Raw genomic sequence first — 19,902 nt, 5'->3', positions numbered from 1 at the left:
AAGATACCTGTGTGTGTTGGTATGCTTGTTTGTTTGTCCGTCACAAGAACTTCTCCGAAACGGTAAGTACAAGCAACGTAAAGTTTGGACATGTCATTCTAAAATTACCCAAGTCAACCGTGTTATTTTCAAGCCAAGCTTTTCTCGGCTTTCGGTATAAAATCAAACTTTTTGAATCAACAAATAAAATGCCATTTCTGGATCAACCGAGCTATGTTTAAGGCATTTTTTTCTCGGCTTTCTTCGGTATAAAATCAAACTTTTTGACGGTGAATCGATGTAAAATGTAGAATCAATAATTAATTTTATGTTTTGTTTTTACTATTTGCCTAAACACGTATCACTTGTGTTAAAAATTATATCTATTTATGAGATATATTAAATAAATTTCAAAATTCCAATTTGTGATGACCCGAGCTGTTTTCAAGTCACTTTTTTCGGCATTTTTGGTATGTAATCAAATTCTAGAGATGTGAAATTTCAAAAATTATTACGATTTAGGAATGTAATTAATTAGCAAGATATAAAAATGAATACAAAAGAATCAATGTGTATTTTTTTAAATTTTGAAACGAAAATTAAGATCAATCTCGAGCCGGGTGCAATATAAAACAATTATCTAATGATCTTTATAATAATCGAAAGACTAGATCTGGTGTATTCGCGGAATGAAGTGTGTTGTTCAGATGTTTAATAAAATTTATGTTTATGTAATAATTTTATTGTTAGTATTCTTAAATAAAATGCATGCTTCCACCTTCCATTATCTTGTGTCCCAACTCAACACAGGGCTCTTGGCCTTATAGAGTTAGGGATTCGTTATCATTTTTTTGTGATATGTGTCTATGCGTGAATATTTTTTAATGCTTATTTAGATATTTTTTTTATTTGTTTATGTACACTGGCGGGCTTATTGTTATGCCTAAAGTAATATCTTCCAAACAATAAAAAATAGACAGGTTAACTGATTAACTAAGTTGCTCATGACTGCCTACTAACTGATTTTACAGCATGTAACAGATGAAAACATATTACATGATTAAGTCACATTATCTATTTTACTGACTCACATTTATGTGACGACGTAAGCAATTGTGTAGCAAGTAGAAATAGTAAGGAGTTTAGAAGGGAAAGGGGAGAGAATCCAGGATAAAGAGGACGTTTGATATGTTCGAGGTCTAAGAATAAATTAAATATTTTATAAAGTACCTAGTAATGCTTCAGGCGTTTCTTAAATCTTAGAAAAGGTGCATACGTAAAGAGATGTCGTATTATGAAAGGTAACCTATCATCCAAATATTTAGTAAAAAATGTGGACATTTTCCTCTTATTTACTGACTAAGAATTTTATTTTTACATTATCTTTTCGCTTCTCAAAACCTGTCAACGAAATGAATGATGACAGACATCTTTTGTGGTCTCAACTAAATAGCTTATCTAAGTCTATTTTTAACTAAGAAACGATTTAGTTAATGGGTAAAAACAATGCACAAACACTCTGCACATTCTTGACACAGTCCTCAGTATTTAAACTCAAATATTATTTCTGTTTGCGTATTTTGCTCAAATACTTTTTACGTATTTTAGATAAACTAAAGCTAATAATAATAATATACATCGGTACATTCGAGCATTGATGTTTTGAAGTTTTCCCATGAAAATAATAATGATATAGGATTTGCATAAATTCAAATTCTATTGTGATTTTTGTACAACGATATTATTTTTGTACCTTTCTATTATTATTAATTTGATAGGTACCTAAATCGTGGATGAATCACATATTTTTTACAACTTTTGCGAATGATCTGTTAGGAATAAATTTTGATTAATACTATTCTATTCGTACTCGTATTTATTTTATTTTATTAACATAAACGGTAAATCTGCATTTTACAAAAAATTATAATTCTAACATATTTGATAAAAAAAACATAAATTTCTAGATTTATAAAATTAATTAAAATAACCTAAAAATTATACAACATATTCAGTAGAAAGTTTAAACAATTAAAGAATAAATGTAAAAAACAAATTAAATTACAAAATATTTTAAAGTAATATAATAAGAAAAAGTAAACACTGTTTCATACAGCTTGGCAAAGTTAACAAAAAAATGTATATATTATGAAATGTATAAATAAATACGTTAAATTACCATTCACCATCGTTGAAAAAGTTTAAAAGGTTTTTTCTATGGGAACAATACTCTACACTAAAAATATTCGATCTTCTTCTTGAGGTGCCTTGTCAGATCCCCCGACGTTGGTGATCACTACAGCGAAAGCATATCGGTCCTGCGCTACTCTGCGCTATTCGATACGTGGGAATAACTATTGCCGAGTTCATGAAGTCTGTTCAATACGGCATTACAAGTATACACTGACCGTGAATTGTTGCTACAAAACGGTGGTACCTGTCTAGTCATTCTTCCAGGCACCCTGAAGTTGATGAAAGATAACAGTTCGGGGCAATCCCATATTGAATGTGCAATTTTGAATAAATTTAAAAGGTCTTTAATTTAAATAATATATAGGTATAATTCATTTTGGACAAAAAAAATTTGCAGCCAAATGTATGTAATTCTATCTAGGTACCTATTCTGGGTAATTCTGTAACTGAATATATATGCATGTGGAATTGTATCCACGAATATCTTAAATTGCATGTTTTTTTTAGTATGTAAAATAAAATAAATATGGCTGATCTACAATACAAAAACGTCTCAAAAAAGTGAATCAACAAATAAATTTGTGATCTGAAAAAATAATAAAGCTTGGGAACTTAAATAGTAAAAAAAGGAGGTACCTGAAAACGAGAGAAATAACAATCATCAGCTGCTTTTCACTAGCAAATATGTTCATATGGTATCCCTGGTTAATTGTGTCTGAAGAAATATTTCCTATCTCTTTCTAAAACACTCCTATCTTTCTCTTATACCATTTCCTCATTCCTTTTAAAAATTAGTAACAAATAATTTTTTGAAACTTAAAATAACACCGCTTATTTTATTGGTTCGTTGAAAGAAATTGCCATTTGGCAATATGCAAATTATTCTTCTCTTCTTCTTTTCCACATCCGCTCCTAAGTGGAGCATGCAGACATCACTAGTTGTCTCCAGGAGGCCCTATCGCCAGCCAGCATTCAGCGCCCCTAAATTCCGCCGAATAAAGTCTAAAGATCGTCATTGACGGCCTTCCAGGACGGCGTGAGCCCGCAGATTTAAAAAAGAGGCAACTTAGATTTAGGTTCTCCTGAGGCATGCTCAGCACGTGTCCAAGCCAGGTCCACCGCCGCACCCTCAAGACGCTCGTTATAGGAGGCTGCTGCGTCCGTTCTCGGACTTCAATGGTAGTTATAAAATCGAACCATCGAAAATTTAATTGTACGAAATTCCAAATAAATCATTTAAAAACATACTTTATTGAAATGACAAAAGAAAAATGTGTGGTTGAAATCTTATTTCTAAAGAAAGCACCCACAGATTGGGGAGTCAAATACTTTCAACCTTGCTAGGAAGACCATACCACAATACATCGAATTACATCCGACAAAACTAATTTGAACCAATCAATAACTCGTATATTATATCCGGTTAAATACCGCATAGTGCCTTCATTAAAGAAGTTTTTATATATTTTTTATATGGGAGTTGCGTTATTTTTTACATTGCTTATGATATACAAGGTTTATATTTCAACAAATGGATTTTTCTGCAATTACATTACTTTATTTTTTGCTAAAACTGTTGGGAACAGGAAGGATGTGCTAAAGTGGGCCTATCAGGAACTTTAATTAAAGAATGTTTTCAAAAGAGGTTAGAACATATTAATTGTAATCAGGTATTGGAACCTACTTTACTAAGAAGTTTGCACTACATAAATCGTTGAATTTTTCAAAGGTGCATTTTGTCCCATAGGATTGGTGTTATTTTTCATCTCGTCAGATTAATATGGCGTGTAATGTAATTGTAAAGGCTTAAGCAAGTGTAAAATCGTCTAAGCGGCTAATCTTTTTTGAATTGTGATTCTCTACTTGTAATTTAAATTGGAAACTACTACCACTGGAAAAAAATATTGCAATTGTTATTGCGTCGCAATTTCATACAAATTAGAAGCTGAAAAATTTCTGCAATTAGACAATTTTTCACAATATGCTAAAGATCCAAACCTCTCTTACAATAATTTTCAACTAGAGTATAATATGCTTAGTAGTAGATATTTTGGTGCAAAATTAATGCAGAAGTGCAATTGATAACTTGTAAAGTTTGTTTATGTCTGACTATAAGATTTTTATAATGATATATATTTTAAAATACCCCTATTATAATACTATGATTGAATATGTTATAATATTGTGGAATAACATGATTAAATTAGACAAGTTTCTTGTGATACCACTACTACCTATGAATATAATATGTATGCCTAATAATTAGTAAATAGTTTATTATTACACCTGTTAGGAAAAATCGGTGCGTTCCGAAATCAGAGATAATATGTTACAATGCTGTAAATAAAATTTAGTTGGTTTCATTGAAAAGTATTTTATTTATTTTTATTTATTTATTTATCTTATTTTATTCCACTGTTTGTACAATATACAGAGCTTCTTTGTTTTAGGTCCCGACTAGCTAAGAATTTCTTGTGATTTGGCAAGACCTTTTTCGTAAAAAAATTTTTTCAATCGATAACGTTAAAACAATTTAAATCAATACTAATAATTACAAAAATTGAAACAAAAATATAAATTATTAAAAGAAATAAAAAATTACGACATGTAATTAAAATAGACAAATATGACGTCAAAGGAACCTTTCACAGAATGTTAAACTGTCTACATTTTATTCACCTGGGCTGGTATTCTGAATCTTCTCTACTCCCTTGAGAGTCGTTAATTTGAAGATTTTTTTATGCGACGACACTTTGCTTCGTGTAATGGCCACACTGGTTAAATGTCAAAAAATTAATAAAACTATTTAAAAAAAACTGATAAAATGAATACGGTTTGGTCATTTTAACCTAATTAAGTGTTTCGAGTAATGCTTAATTCCAATTAAAATTAAAATCATGATGTTTGATTTCACGTGTTCATATGTATTTGACGTTTAATCAGCAGTGTGGCCGGATATGAAGCAAAGTGCAAACGCATGCAAAAAATAAAAATTCCTAAATTAAACATTCTCAGAAGATTCAGAATACTACCCCTGCTCACCATCTTATATGCAATGCAACTGACGCCTTTATGTCAGGGTCTAATAATTTTTTAAAAACCTGGTGCCCGTAAATGCCTCCGTGAAATGCGCATGAAAAAATTAAATGAATATTTGGCATTATGTGCCTTGGTATATTATTAATGTGATGACTATATTTTGTCGTGTTAGGTCTCTTGTAACAACAGTGTGGATTATATAGCATTAGAATTAAATTACTAAAGTTTTAATTTTACTAATTGGATGGTAATTTAAAGGAAAACAGGCATAACACCGATCTTGGAACAACGACTGAATTGTTTTTGCGAATTAAAATTGCAACTGAATAATTTTTAATCAAATACATAATTTCATAGAACTCTCACTTTTCTACTACTGACTGGTTGCTTCAGTGGCGAAATAATTATTCCGATCACTGATTTATCGACAGTCAATTGCTCCCAATAAATTATAATGATCGACAATAAATGATTGAATGGCCGAGGAGTGCGTATTAGATATAAAATTACTGTTGACAATTAATTTCATAACTATAATAATACTATACAAAAGTGTTCAATAGTCACAATCATATCGTACATTTATTACAAAAAAATTGTTGTAAAATTCTATATAATTTGGGTAGAAGAACTGGGACTGGACTGTACTATTTTATTCAGATTGCATTATTAAATTTAGAAAATATTAGCTCACCCTTTTGATGAAAATCAAAATTTAACTATGATTCACGAATAAAAGTCAGTTTTTCAGAAACTAGGAAAATAAAATAAGAAGGTAGGTATTCAAATGAAATAAAAATATTATTATTTTTTTAAACTTTGCATGCATTTGTGTATTATTTTTTTTCTGTTGGGTTATTAAAATAAATGGTTAAAATATATTTATTAATTTATCATACGGTACAAGTGCCGTTTACAATTTAATAAAAATAACAGTACCTAATGAACAGCGCATATAAAATATTAGGTGAAAAATAAAAAATAAGAAAGTGACTTTATTGCACATATTATGTAATAAAAATTACGACATATTAAATTATCAAAAATTAAAATATAAACACTAATATTATATTACAAGAAAAACTAAAAACATATGAGTGTATATCATAAGAAATAAATTATAAATACTAGTTATAAAATTATTATTAAAATCTGTTTAGAAATAAGACAAAAATTATTTAAATGTTCAAACGTTTAAAACGTTGTTCAAACTTAATTTAATTTATGCAATTGAAAATATATTTCTTTTTTTTTTCTAAAACATGCACAAAAAAGGATTGTAATGTCTCTTTCTTGCAATTTTTTAGCTGAAAAAAAATATTTTAAGGCAGATACTTATAAATACCGACTTTAATCGACAATAAACATTATGCAAGGTAAATAAATAGTATTTTTTTGCTTCCTTCTTTCATTTTCCGCTGGAAAATTCTGTCCCCAATAAATGATAGATAAATCATTCAATCAGAAAACGATCGGTACATAATCACTCTCGATTATGTAAGCGGTCGCAGCTTCTGCATTACGACGATCATTTCAGCCCCAAACAATCAAGCGGAAACATCTTGTTTCTTATTCTTGTACATCTGACATTGCTTGCATAACAACTTCAAGATCGTGCAAGAAAGAAAAGCGAAGCGACACCGCTCGAAGTGGCTCTCAATAATGGCGACTGACAGAACGTAGTTTAGTACCTCAGATAACTCCCGCGCTGTCTGCCGGCGCGTTCCGATCGTCCCGCGCAAATTTTCAAATCTGCTCGCATTGTCTGTGGTTTTCAATTTTGACAATCAGTTTTTTTGTGAAATTTGTGAACAAGAATTATATTGCATATTTTTGGAATTTGTTTTTTGTGAGCCTTAAGAACCCACGCTTCTTGATTAAAATGCGCTATAAGGTAAGTCATTCAAAATTATATAATATACTTTATTCTTCTGTGTTTTTGACTAATTTAAATTTGAATAGAATTAGATTAATAAACATATTTTTTTACATGTTCAACGAATTCTCCATCTAAAAAGACATATTAATATACCTACTGTCAGAAATTAGATTATATTTTTAAAAATGTATTATAGATAAATAATGCATAAATTAAATATTTTTGAGATAGATATTTAGACATTTCAATTTGACCAAACTTAAAAGTAATTGTTTTTCTATATTCTACATATTTGCCACGACTGTGTATTTTTTATAGTCTACCTTATTTTTATATGTATTTAAAATAAATATTTACACAATAATTTATGGATCTGTTATCAATTATTCTTTAATAAAATTTAATAAATTATTATCATAATATAATGTTATTCAGAATATACTACATACCTACATTCAAACCACGGCCACGTGCTTCATGTGTTAGAAATTTATCTTCTTCTTTCTTAAAACCGCATATTAAGGTGTACAATGTAGAGGGCACTTTATTTTAGTACATGATTTGCCTTTGCATTGAACTTATGATTTCCGATAAACCAAAATTAGTATTACTTATTTTTAAATATTTTTTTTGCCTTACTAGACATGAGTTAAAAAACGACGCGAAATGTTTTAAAATGTAGATAATAATTTGTTTATAAGTACATTAGAAATAAATCATTTAAGTTATGAACTTATGAAGTTATGAAAAATTACTTGATATACCTGTTATTCTTTTTTTTCTCAGCTACGCTTGATACGTTTATATTATTTTAAACTGCTTTTAATTCCTTTTAGAATGACTTCTAAAAATTATATATCGCTTTTCTTACAATAATGTGTCTTAAATGTATTGTCTTATTTCTTTTAAAGCTTCTTTTCATTGTTTCTTTTTTGAATTCCTTAAAATAAGTATACATATAAATATGTGTGTTTTTCGTTTTTGAAAATGTTTTTTTTTGCATTTTAGCGTGTTTTTATTTTTATTTATGTTAATTCTTACCTTTTGATTACTTTTATAATCTTTCCATTTAAATAAATACGTTAGTAGTAAGATATACAATTTTTTTAAAATAATTTTTTGCTTTGATTTTAATTTTTAAACTACTTTCATTTTTGTTTTTTTCCCTCTTTTATGCACTAAAAATAGTTAATTGATAACTTCAGATCATAGCATTAAGATTACATGGAATGATAATATACCTAATATGGAAACTTTACTGGTCCATTAGAATTAAGTCTAACTGTATACGAGTATACTATAAAACTATGTAATTTTACTGTATGTTTCCTCAATAAAAGTTTTTTTTACTTTAAAAATAATAATAATAATATATAATTAAAATATTAGTCATTTATTAATGCTGTAAATTGTTATAATGTGATTTTTTTTAAATAAATTAGTACCACTACCACTACCATTTCTAAATTCATTAAAATTCAGATTTTGGGAGTCTATGTTTTTTTAATGTGGTGTAACTCAGCATATGTATTACGTATTATAATCAACTAATTTAAAAAAAAACGTGGAGACGTTTGTAAGACACACATTTTATATTTTTACTAAAAGACTTATCTTCCAAAACTAATAAACTAAAATAAGGTAATAATTATTTAATTAGAATTAAACATTGAAAACGTAAACATTGAAAGGCGGCCTCCGTGGTGTTGTGGTCAAGACGCTTGACTCACGCTCGGAAGGTTCCGGGTTCGATTCCCGGTGAGAACACAAAAATTAAAATGAATTTTTCTCAAGCCTGGGTGTTCTGTGATGTAATTCACCACTGTAATTGGGCCTACTGGCCTGTAGTGGTGCAAAAATAAAATAAATGAAAATGAAAATGAAAATGTAACACTGATAAAAATGTTGTGTGTTATTTCACCACAATTTGTAGTAAATAAGGTAATAACTGATTATACTGTTACTTATTTTAAGTGATTATCAAATTTGTATTTTTTTTCTATCCTTGATTGTAACTCCGTTTGTTGGGTGGCATTTAAAAAAATACCATAGGTGCTGGCACTGAAATCTGGTAGAGATATTTACAATGCATTAATTAATATTATTGTATTTTATTTAACTTTACTAAACTCTCTACTTTATTAAAATTGCCTTGTAAATTGTCAATGATATGTTCAAGAATTTGACATTATAAAATTCATCTCTAATCTTACACGAGACCTTCACCTATTCTGTCAAGTGACAAAATCATGTTATTTCTTAGATACAAATAAATAAAATACGTTATTATGCGTTAAAAATTACGCTTAATGAACGTGATCGGATATTTCATTTGCAGCGCCCTCAAGGGAATTTTCGTAAAAATGGCGCCGCGCCGTGTAAATTACCCTGAAAATAAAAACACGGGTCCCAACCCTTTAAGCTCTCTGTATACAAATTGCCACAAGGTTGTAAATGATTATATTATCAATAATAAACAATTATTAATATTTAAAGCATTTACATTGTGGTCGAAAATTGTAATAAATGTTAGTAAATATTTGTATAGAACCACTTACAGACTTTTCTACGTCAACCGGTTTCGAGACGTACCCATTCCTTTGTCAGGACATTTTTAAGTAAGTTCAGCGGTTTTTCATTCATTTTTTCTTCGTGCATAGACCATAAGACTTAACGGAAAAAAATAGTTTTGTGCTTCATATTATTAGCGCTATGATTTTTTTTAAATTTTGCAATTTTAAAATTACTCACAAGTCATAAGTTTTTTTATTTAATAAAAAGAAAAATTTGCGTTCTTATTATGTACCCAAATATTTTATTTTAAGGACCATTTTCAACGAGTTGTAAATAACTCATTATTAGAAAATGGGAATCAAGTTGGGGTAGAGTAGGATTCGAGCCACGGACCTTTGAGCCGTGAGTCCGAGACACTAGCCACGGGATCACAACCCGATTCGGAGTTATTTACGGTGAGTTCCGCTGATTGGTGTCCCAAATTTCCAACCCACCTCCAAATTCAAATAACGAGCAACATCTAATTCTTTTTTATTTTGATTCCCTTACAAAACTCCACGTTGTTTTCGATTTAACTATAAAGTAGATACTAACATCCTTAATAACATACAAATAAATGCGGGATTTAGAACACTCAAACATTGGGACTTATTTAAACTGCCTTCGTTTTCAAGTAATGCTACATACCACACACCTATGGTCCGCATGTGTCGGAAATGCAATACATGCTGCCGAAATAATAAAATTGTCATTTTTCATCATATTCTCCCAACTTTTGCGAATAATATCTTAGAAATAAATATTAGTTAATAAGTACACACGTATAACTTATATTTCATCGGATTGTGTACTGTATAATAAATTTAAAAAATAATAAAAGAAAACAACAAATGTAATTCTTTATATTTTACGTAATTCTCCAATTGAAGATATTTTTTATATTTTTAAATTGTTTATTTTTCCATACATATATTATTAACATAGAAATATAATTACAAAAATACTCTCCCAACTTTTGCGAATAATATCTTAGAAATAAATATTAGTTAATAAGTACACACGCATAACTTATCTTTCATCGTAGTGTATACTGTATAAGAAATTCAAAAAATAATTAAAGAAAACAACAAATGCAATTCTTTATATTTTACGTAATTCTACAATTGAAGATATTTTTTATTTTTTTTATTGTTTATTTTTCCATACATATATTATTAACATAGAAATATAATTACAAAAATACACTTTAGAATAATGCATCTTAAAATTAAGCTATAACATAAATTCGGTAAAAAATTCCACAAAGACTTCAGCGTCTGAGCGTGGACAATTCCTTTTTAATTATTAAAAAGTTTTTAGCATATAAATATGGTATGACATGACCATGAAAAGAAAAGAAAAGAATAAGAAAAGAAAAACCAAACAAACATATGCTGATATTACGAAAACATTTATTTTAATTTTTTTTTATTTTTAAATAATGTTTCTATCTGTTCCTTCCATGCTAAACCTACTTTTAACTGATTTAATGTTGTGTTGTTCCTTAGTTAGAAGATTGAAAGATCTTGGACCAACGCGTGAGGAGTGCCTCCGTGCGAACTTAGTTCTGCATCCCGGAACTGACAGTACACTATCGGATCTATAACTACTACGATTTAAATTATTACTTAACAATTCCCTATTCAAGTAAACATATTTCAGGCACTGAAATAAATATAATTTTCTAAAACTAAGGAGTCCACTCTCTTCGTACAATTTATTACTAGGAAATGGTCTATGTTTTTTGAAAATTATCTTTATTATATTTTTCTGTGTAATTTCTATTAAACGACTATGCACGTCTAAAACTCCTCCCCACCCCATTATACCATATGTTATTGAAGATTGCATTAAAGCATAATATACCATTTTTAATTTTTCTTTGGTTAAGATATTTTTCAGTATTTGGAAGACATATTATAAATAACTGAGTATAAACTCAGTTATTTATAATATGCCTATAAAGGTTAGTTTACCTATATGTTTATATACAGGGTGTTTTTTAAACCCTGTCACATCCGAAAACACGATGATCAGTATGAGCAAGAAAACATATTGGCACATTAAAATATTTTTTTAGAACGACTAAAATCTAAAAAAATAAAATTTAGAAAAAAACGAACGGTTGCTTATTTCTGCTTGGGAGAAACGAGGAGGGGGGAGGAGGGTATCTGATACACCGTCGTAGCACGGCGGCGCCCCCCTCGCTTTCCCCCTGCAGAAGTAATCAACCATTTGTTTTTTTTAATATATATATATATTTTAATTTTCTTCGTTCTAAATATCTTTGTAAATATGCTAATATGTTTTCTTGTCTGTACTGATAATCATGGTTTCGGATGTGACAGGGTTTAAAGAATGTACCCTGTATATGCATGTAAAATGTATTTACTTATAAGTAGTTTATTACACATTTTTTTAGACATAAGTCCCAACTCCATGGGACTAAAAGTCCTGTGTTGAGTTGAGACGTGGAATTAGTTGACACAGACATACGAATATATAACCACAAATATTATATTGGATCAGAAACATAATAATATTTTTTGTTAAATTATCTTATATAATAATAATATAATAATAATAATCAAAGTTTATTAACAAAAATAACAATAACTTTATCTACTACATAAACACTTAGGTAATAGATTTCTCTGGATTATGTCTAGTCTGTCTCACTAGGTACAACCTGTTTTAAGGCAGACATTTTCATGCAAAAATAAACAATAACATGACTACCTACTTGTAAATATACTAAACAGTTATACAATATTAATTTATTAGGAATTTATTTTTAGTAAATTTTCCGATTTTTCTCGACCAAAATCCAGTAACCAATTTTTTTACAAATTTGTTGAATTGTATCCGGGTCATGGTTTTGCAATCTTTGGGTAGCATATTGAATATTTTGGGGCCCAGAAACATGAAATTTCTTTGCCCGAATTCAGAGTTTGTGATAGACCCCATGACCCATCCTCTAGTTTGACTTCTGGTAGTGTGAGAGTGTTTTTTTTGGGATTTGATAGAATAATTTACTTGCACAAACATTATTATTCTAAAAATATATAATTGTCTTGTAACTTATATCTCGAATTCCTCAAATAACTTGACGCTGGGGTACCTGAAGGGCTTTTTAAAAATTATTTTAATGATTGATTTTTGAGCAGATTCGAGAGGTTTTAATATCGATTTATTAGTGCCTCCCCATCCTATTATGCCATAAGTTATAATTGAATTACATAAAATAAAATATAGTTGCTTGAGTTTAATTAGGGATAAGATGTCAAATAAATGTACATATTTGAAAATGACTAGAAAATCAAAATATTTCGGTATGTAAATCACATTTACGGTAGCGAATAGGTTGGCGCAACTGCACCGTTTAAAAATCTCGATTTTTTCACTTTGTGACTGTCACCCGTTTCATTTACACTGTCATGCTGTCTCATGACAGTTTTGACAGTCATGACATGACATGATGACAGCGACAAAATGACGACTTTAAGATGACATACACATCAAAATACAGCCATAACAATATGATAATTATTGAATAGTATTTTTATGATTAGTTATTGTCGACCTACACGATCTTTATACTTCATTATTTTGTCAACATTAAGTACTGCAAAAAAACAACCGGGTCATCAGTCAAGAAGTACAATTAAATAAATATTACGTGAATTGTCAAATCCATGCCCAGGCGGATGGAGAATACAGTTCCGTGAGTAAAATAAAATCCTGGATGAGTATTTTAAAATGAGTATATATATGCGTGTGTATGAATGCATATGCATGCATATATGAGTATATTTATACATGTAAATTTATTTATTATCTTACTCTATATCCATGGACATTGCCTTATTTTAATTTATTATTGTTTCTTTAAGTCTTTTTTATATTATGCTTACTTTAACTTTATTTTTATACTTATGTTACACTGCTGAACTTGAATGTATTGCTAATAAATGTAAAAGCCCATAGGGCGTATAAATAAATAAATTGATGGCTATTCTCTGGTAAAAATCCTGAATAGGGAGTATAAATAATCGAGTTGAAATAAATCCACTTCCTTAGGTAGTGGTTGGCGCGTTTGCCTACCACTATTGAGGTACTGGGCTCGATTCCTGATAGGGTAGACATGTAACACTAATTATAAAAATAAAAAAAAAGTATTATAATATTATTCCTGAAGCGTAAGACTGATCACCATCCTTTGTATAACAGACGATCAAACTGATCTTAATTTAGTTTACATATTCAGTGCCCTATGACCACTAGACGCGTAAAGGATTATTATGATTATGGGAACACCCAGGCTTGAGCAAAATCTCATTATTTAATTTTTGTGTTCAAACCGGAAATCGAACCCGGAACCTTCCGTGCGTTTGTCGAACGTCTTAACCACTACACCGCGGAGGCCGCTAATGCAATTTTATGTAAGAAAAAAAACTTGTGTCCGGGCGGATCACGAATACAGTTGTCTGTGAAACAACCAGAACTCTGGACGAATGATTTTGACTCGATGGAAAAAGGAAATCGAGCTAGGATAAGTCCGCCTCGTAGTGTAGTGATCGGGGTGTAATTTTTGAAAAGGAAATATGTAAGTCTACGAGTAGCCGTCGAGGCGAAAACACTCGTTCAGGGTTCTTGTTTATTTCACGCACACACTGTATTCTTTATCCGCCGGGACTCAAAAAGTTAGACACAGACCAGACACAGACAGACATAAAAAGTTTTTTTGATTTATTTTCGTCGGTCCCTTTTTTAGATTATTCTGTAGGATAATTTATCCCAAACTGTCCAGGAGAAGAGTATCGACCTCGCGTGTGTAGGCGACATTGATCAGAATTAGTTTGATCGCACCGTGACGTCACCATTCAAGGACAAACTTTATGCAGGTGCAACGAACACGTCGTCAGGTATTGTTATTCTATGGTGCTCAGATTGCACTCAATACTTATCCCAATGAGTTGAATTATTTCTCATTAGAAGTAATTTAATTGCAGTACCCGGCAGCTACAAAAGTACATCGAGCTTAAGAAAGAAACTGCCGACTTTGCAGAGCATCGTCTCTGTCGCATGAGTCCGGTATCATGACAAAAACGACGCTCTACAAAACCGAGGTTAGTCAATAGGTCGGCAGTCTCTTTCTTAAGCCCGATGAACTTTATTTAATGCCAGGTACTGTACTATCAAGCATGTGCTTATTACTCAAACCGCATTATAATAATACAAATACATTGATGTAGGTACAATCCATTGAATCTTTAAGAGGATAAAATGCGTAGCAGACAAGTTTGGTGAATAGATATTTGAACATAGTTTTTCTGTCTCTCTCGCAAATGACTATGAGAAAGTTCAGTGTTTTTTAAAAAAAAAAATGTACATGGACAATTAAACAATGTCATTTTTTTTCTTAAATTTTTGTGTATCGTTTAATCAGCGGTATGTTTCTTGAAAGTTTTGGATTTTTGATATTACTCCGCCTGCGACGTCTCAAGTTCTCTTCCACTTCTTCTCGGTGGGTTCTGCTTATTGATCAGTTGACTTACCTTAAATCGGAAATCTATCACAACTCTCCCATCATTGGTTGATTTAGAAGAACTAGTGACGTCGTTTAAAGTAATTTGTTTTTATGAAATCATTTTTTATAATTTTTTTCATACATTTTCAAGAAACTTCAGCGTACAATTTACTTCTCTAATTTTTACCACGCGTAAGAATACATTTTTTATATTCGATTTCCCGCTATCTTTAACTTCCTTATTTTACCCAACTAAAATCGAAAAAAATGAGGTCTCGTATTGCCGATTTTCGGACCCCAAAACTGAACCGCTTTTGTTTTTTTTTTAAAAAAGAGTTTCAGAATAACAATTTTTGTGTTGGTAGTTTTTGTGTTTTTCAATTATTTTTATCATATTTGTTCACCGTTCGTCCAAAGACGATATATACAACTGGGTGGATGGTTCTAGTTCCCATAACATGTCAGTTCCTGCAGGTGAACCAGGTAAACATACAAATTTCGTTTGTGTTCGTAGTAGTGATCGACCGAAACAAGATTTTCAACCAAATCCGAATTTCGGCTTCTGTTCTAGTTTCGGTCGAAACCAAAACTTTTTTTAATGAGTTAAAAATCACTGCGAAACGCCCAAAATTAGGCGCTTTTATTGTTAGACCTTACAAGCTCAGTAAAATAAGTGTTAAATAAAATGCGCAATAAAAGACGTAAATTTAATGAGTAAATTTGTTAATTTTAAGCGCTTTTTGGTTTTTTGTTTTGTTATACGTTATATATTTGTATAACTTCTTCAATGTACGCAATAGAAACTTTAACTTATGAACTATAAAAGAATTACAAAAATATTAATATAGAAGATCTTAGAACTACAGTCACAATTGAGTTTTTATTTTTTATGTTAGACAATAACTACACAATAACTAATTATTTGAATGGACAACAATCCAGTATCTCTAATTGTGCATAGATTTACTGACACTCTCGCTTGTTTACCTACTAACTAGTGTCCGACCAAAATTTCGGTTTCGATGTCGGCCATTTTCTACGATTTTCTGATACTCGCTTGTTTACCTACTAACTAGTGACCGACCAAAATTTCGGTTTCAATTTCGGCCATTTTCTGCGAAATTTTGGTCGGTAACTAGTTAGTAGGTACACAAGCGAGAGTGACAGAAAAACTATGCACAAATACATATTCATCATATTTCTCTGCCAATGCGCGTTTTAACAATACACTCTTTTTTTACATGTGACACATAGAAAACATAATATTTTTTTATTTTTTTAAAATATATTTGGACCCCTGTATTAAGTAGCCTTATGTGTCATGTACACGGCTAAGGTACTCGGAAAAAAAAAGTTTTTGTTTGTCTTGGAAATGGGATGTTCGATCACTGATTTTGGTTTATTACCTTTATGAGTCCAATCACCATTGTTGCAAAGTTCAAGAACAATGGCGCGTGATAACTACTTTTTACTACAGTGTGGATATCTGTTAAGGATATTCCATCTTTCCTGCATTCTGCTTCAAGATTATGGCGTTGCAAACTGAAAAATGGGCACTGAAATAACAGATGTTCCATACTCTGAGAAGAAATACCATCGCATGGACAATAGTCATCATTCCTTAATTTAAACCTATATAGATAACTTCTCAAAGCTCCGTGTCCGGTAAAAATTTGGGTCGTTTCGAAAGTACTTTGGTGATGATGACGGAAGTTTGCTGCATCAGCCAGCGTTGGGAAAAACATTTTAGTGATTTTACCTGCAGAAGAAGCGCGGTAATGATCCTCCCAACGCTGCTGCGTATTTTGTTTTATACAGCGTTTAGCAAAGCTAAGGGGAAAAAACATAATATTACACACATAAAAAAATTACAAAATTTTAAAACAGTATTACCTTCAGTTTAAAACACTACCGTTTATTTAATTTCTCTCTGGATACAACATAGAATTATAATAGTCCAGAAACCGCGTACGCGCATCAAACTGAAACCGACCAAACTTCTCATAAATGAGTAGTTTTACGTTTTGGCCATAAGATACTCTGTAGACGTCGGTTAGTACGCAACTGCTGATTCAAATTCAATAATACCGTGTTGTGCTGTTTGTTAGTGTCAAAAAACTCACATCAATAATTTCACGTGTCAGAAGCGAATTCACAAATAATATTATTTAAGAATTCGGTGGCCTCCGTGGTGAAGTTGTCTAGACGCTTGACTCACACACGGAAGGTTCCGGGTTCGATTCCCGATGAGAACACAAAAAAAAGTTATTTTGCTCAAGCCTGGGTGATCTGTGATGTAATTAGGCCTCCTGGCCTGTTGTGGTGCAAAAAAAAAGTTAAATAAAATTAGGAGGGCATTTGGTAGTATTGCCAGGGTAGTCGAATTTTTTACCCGGCTTTCTATTAATAAGCTTTAGTATAGTATTAAACGGCATTAATTTACATAGTTACTAAATAATTATTTAATGTTTTTTTTACGTTTGCCTTTTAAAAGTATCTGTTTGTAATAATAATCCAGTCAGTAAAATATTGTTTTGTGGTAAAAATAACGTAACATAACACAAACAATTTTTTTTTATTTGTGTTATGATAATATATTGTTCACTGTCAGGCAACATTACGCGGCGACTTTACGCATGCGCGCAGGCGGGGTTTCGGGTAGAAGGGGCACTTTTGGACACAGTACGAAGTATACAAACTTGGTTCTACGCGCCTTCTGGTATATTATAATTCTATGGTATACATATAGAATATTATTAATTATAAAAATTGTACTAAAAATATAATCTATTAGTTTATTTCAAATGTCAAACGAGGGAAAAGCTATCTAGAAGTATGTTTCTACCTTGAAAATATAATCTGGGTTCATTACCACAACCGCACAGGTTAAAAAACCTTTTGTTTCTGAATCATAATAAGGATACCAATCAATGGTTCCTTTTTAGGATATACGTACAAGGGTTTTTGAATTTTGCTGGCTTCGGCGTCTTAGATGATTTACTGATTGATTTATGTTGCGGCAAATTAAAACTACATGGTTGTTATACTTGCAGTGAACAGAGTTTATTAACAATATTTTTCGTTTTGGAAGAATATTATTGCAGTTTTTCTTTTAAACTGTATATACAAGAATTAACAATGGTGAAGTAGTGATCACTTAATCCACCCAACGACAAGTCCTGAGTAAAAAGTATGGAAGTCATACAATATTACATTTTTTAAACGCCACGCCGTTCTTTCGAAATCGCGGCATAAAATAATTAAGTAAAAAAAATATACAAAAAAATTATTTTCTAATGCATTTTTGATATTTTAAACTAAACTTCAACCAGCAAATATTTTCCATCTCTGTTCTAATGTATTAAAATTAGGTACATTTGTACTCATAAAAATACGAAGTATTTAAGTAAGATGTTCTAATATTATCAATGTAATTAATTGCACTGGAAAGATATCAAAGAAATAACTCAAACTTTGGTTTTTCAAAAGAAAAATATACGCATTTGAAATCACAAAAATTTTGTGGCATTTAAAAAAAATTATATGTATCGTTTAACTCTTGTGTGGCTGTGATGTCACACTAGTCTACATGCAATACAAGACTTGATATTTCTTTTTGAATAAAAAAAATAAAACAGTCGAATTTTTATAATCTGCAAAAGGATGTTTTTACACCGTATTTTCAAAGTAAATATAGCGGATTTTAATACAAAAAAATATTTATCCTTGCTACGCGAAAATTGAATGTGACGCAAATACATTGATAAATCTGTATACGCGAGAGCACGAAGATATTATAACTCTTAGCAAGGAAGACAGAGAGGCTGCTGAAAGAGATTCAGTCGGTTATTGGCAGTGAGCGGGGGTGCAGGCATGTAAGATAACCGGCGTATTTATGATTTTTAATTTATTTTGCTATAACAGGCCTAAATTTTATTTTTTTATTTTAATTATTGAAAATGAACAGCGTGTCTACGTTTTTTTTTAAAATATCTGAACCCTAGATTATTCCGTCTTTTGCTTGAGGTAACACGACGTTACAACACCGCGCGCAAAGGATTCTTAACCACAGCCTTTGAAGAGTTAAAATAAAAGATGGAAATAGTTTTTAATGAAACAATGTTTTTTGTCGTTTTTTTAAGAATAATATTTTGTTTGTAAATATTTCATTTCCACAGTATGTTTTTAGTAACTTTTTAATGCCGTCGAATGGCCGATATGAATATTGCAATGTTGAAACGATTGAAAGTTCATGCGTTTAATAGATATTTTTTTTAAATAAATTTTTAAGTTCTTACGAATTTTCATGGATACTTAAATATTTATAAGTTGATGCCATTTTCTAAAAGTTGGAAATAAACTTGTTCTTAAAATATAAGAATTAAGTTGGAGTTCGAACCTCGGACCTTGGATCCGTACATTCACAACACTACCACGGCATCACAACCTGTCGTAAATTTTGTTTGATAAGTTTGCATAAATCGATTCGAATAATAATGATACCTAAATATTGTCACATTATTTCATACGATAATAAAAATTCACACAGCACGATAAAATAACATAGGGTCGATTGGCTTCCATTGTCTTTGGATATTTTCAATTGTATTTTTATTTATTTAATGGCAGGCAAATGCACTAAACAGTACACCATGAGGCCAACTAATATCTGCTCGATTTTCTTTTGCAGGAATTTTACCTGAGAATAACCACTAATTAAATAAAAAAA

At 30.5% G+C, this 19,902-nt stretch overlaps 1 protein-coding gene across 1 annotated transcript in view; it reads left to right on the top strand.

Annotated features, from left to right (window-relative positions):
- The first annotated feature begins 6,741 nt into the window (after positions 1-6,741).
- LOC148282008 (endothelin-converting enzyme homolog) overlaps positions 6,742-19,902 on the top strand; it is a 168,232-nt gene continuing 155,071 nt past the window's right edge. Inside the window, exon 1 of the mRNA XM_088225708.1 lies at positions 6,742-7,105. Coding sequence (XP_088081834.1) covers positions 7,094-7,105 — 12 coding nt within the window. The 5' untranslated portion in view covers positions 6,742-7,093. The remainder of the gene's footprint in view (positions 7,106-19,902) is intronic.

Source organism: Micrasema longulum, unplaced genomic scaffold, assembly GCF_059751315.1.
Source record: "Micrasema longulum isolate JH-2025_06_02 unplaced genomic scaffold, ASM5975131v1 h1tg000383l, whole genome shotgun sequence".
NCBI classification, from domain to species: domain Eukaryota; kingdom Metazoa; phylum Arthropoda; class Insecta; order Trichoptera; family Brachycentridae; genus Micrasema; species Micrasema longulum.
This window is presented reverse-complemented; position numbering and strand designations above follow the sequence as displayed.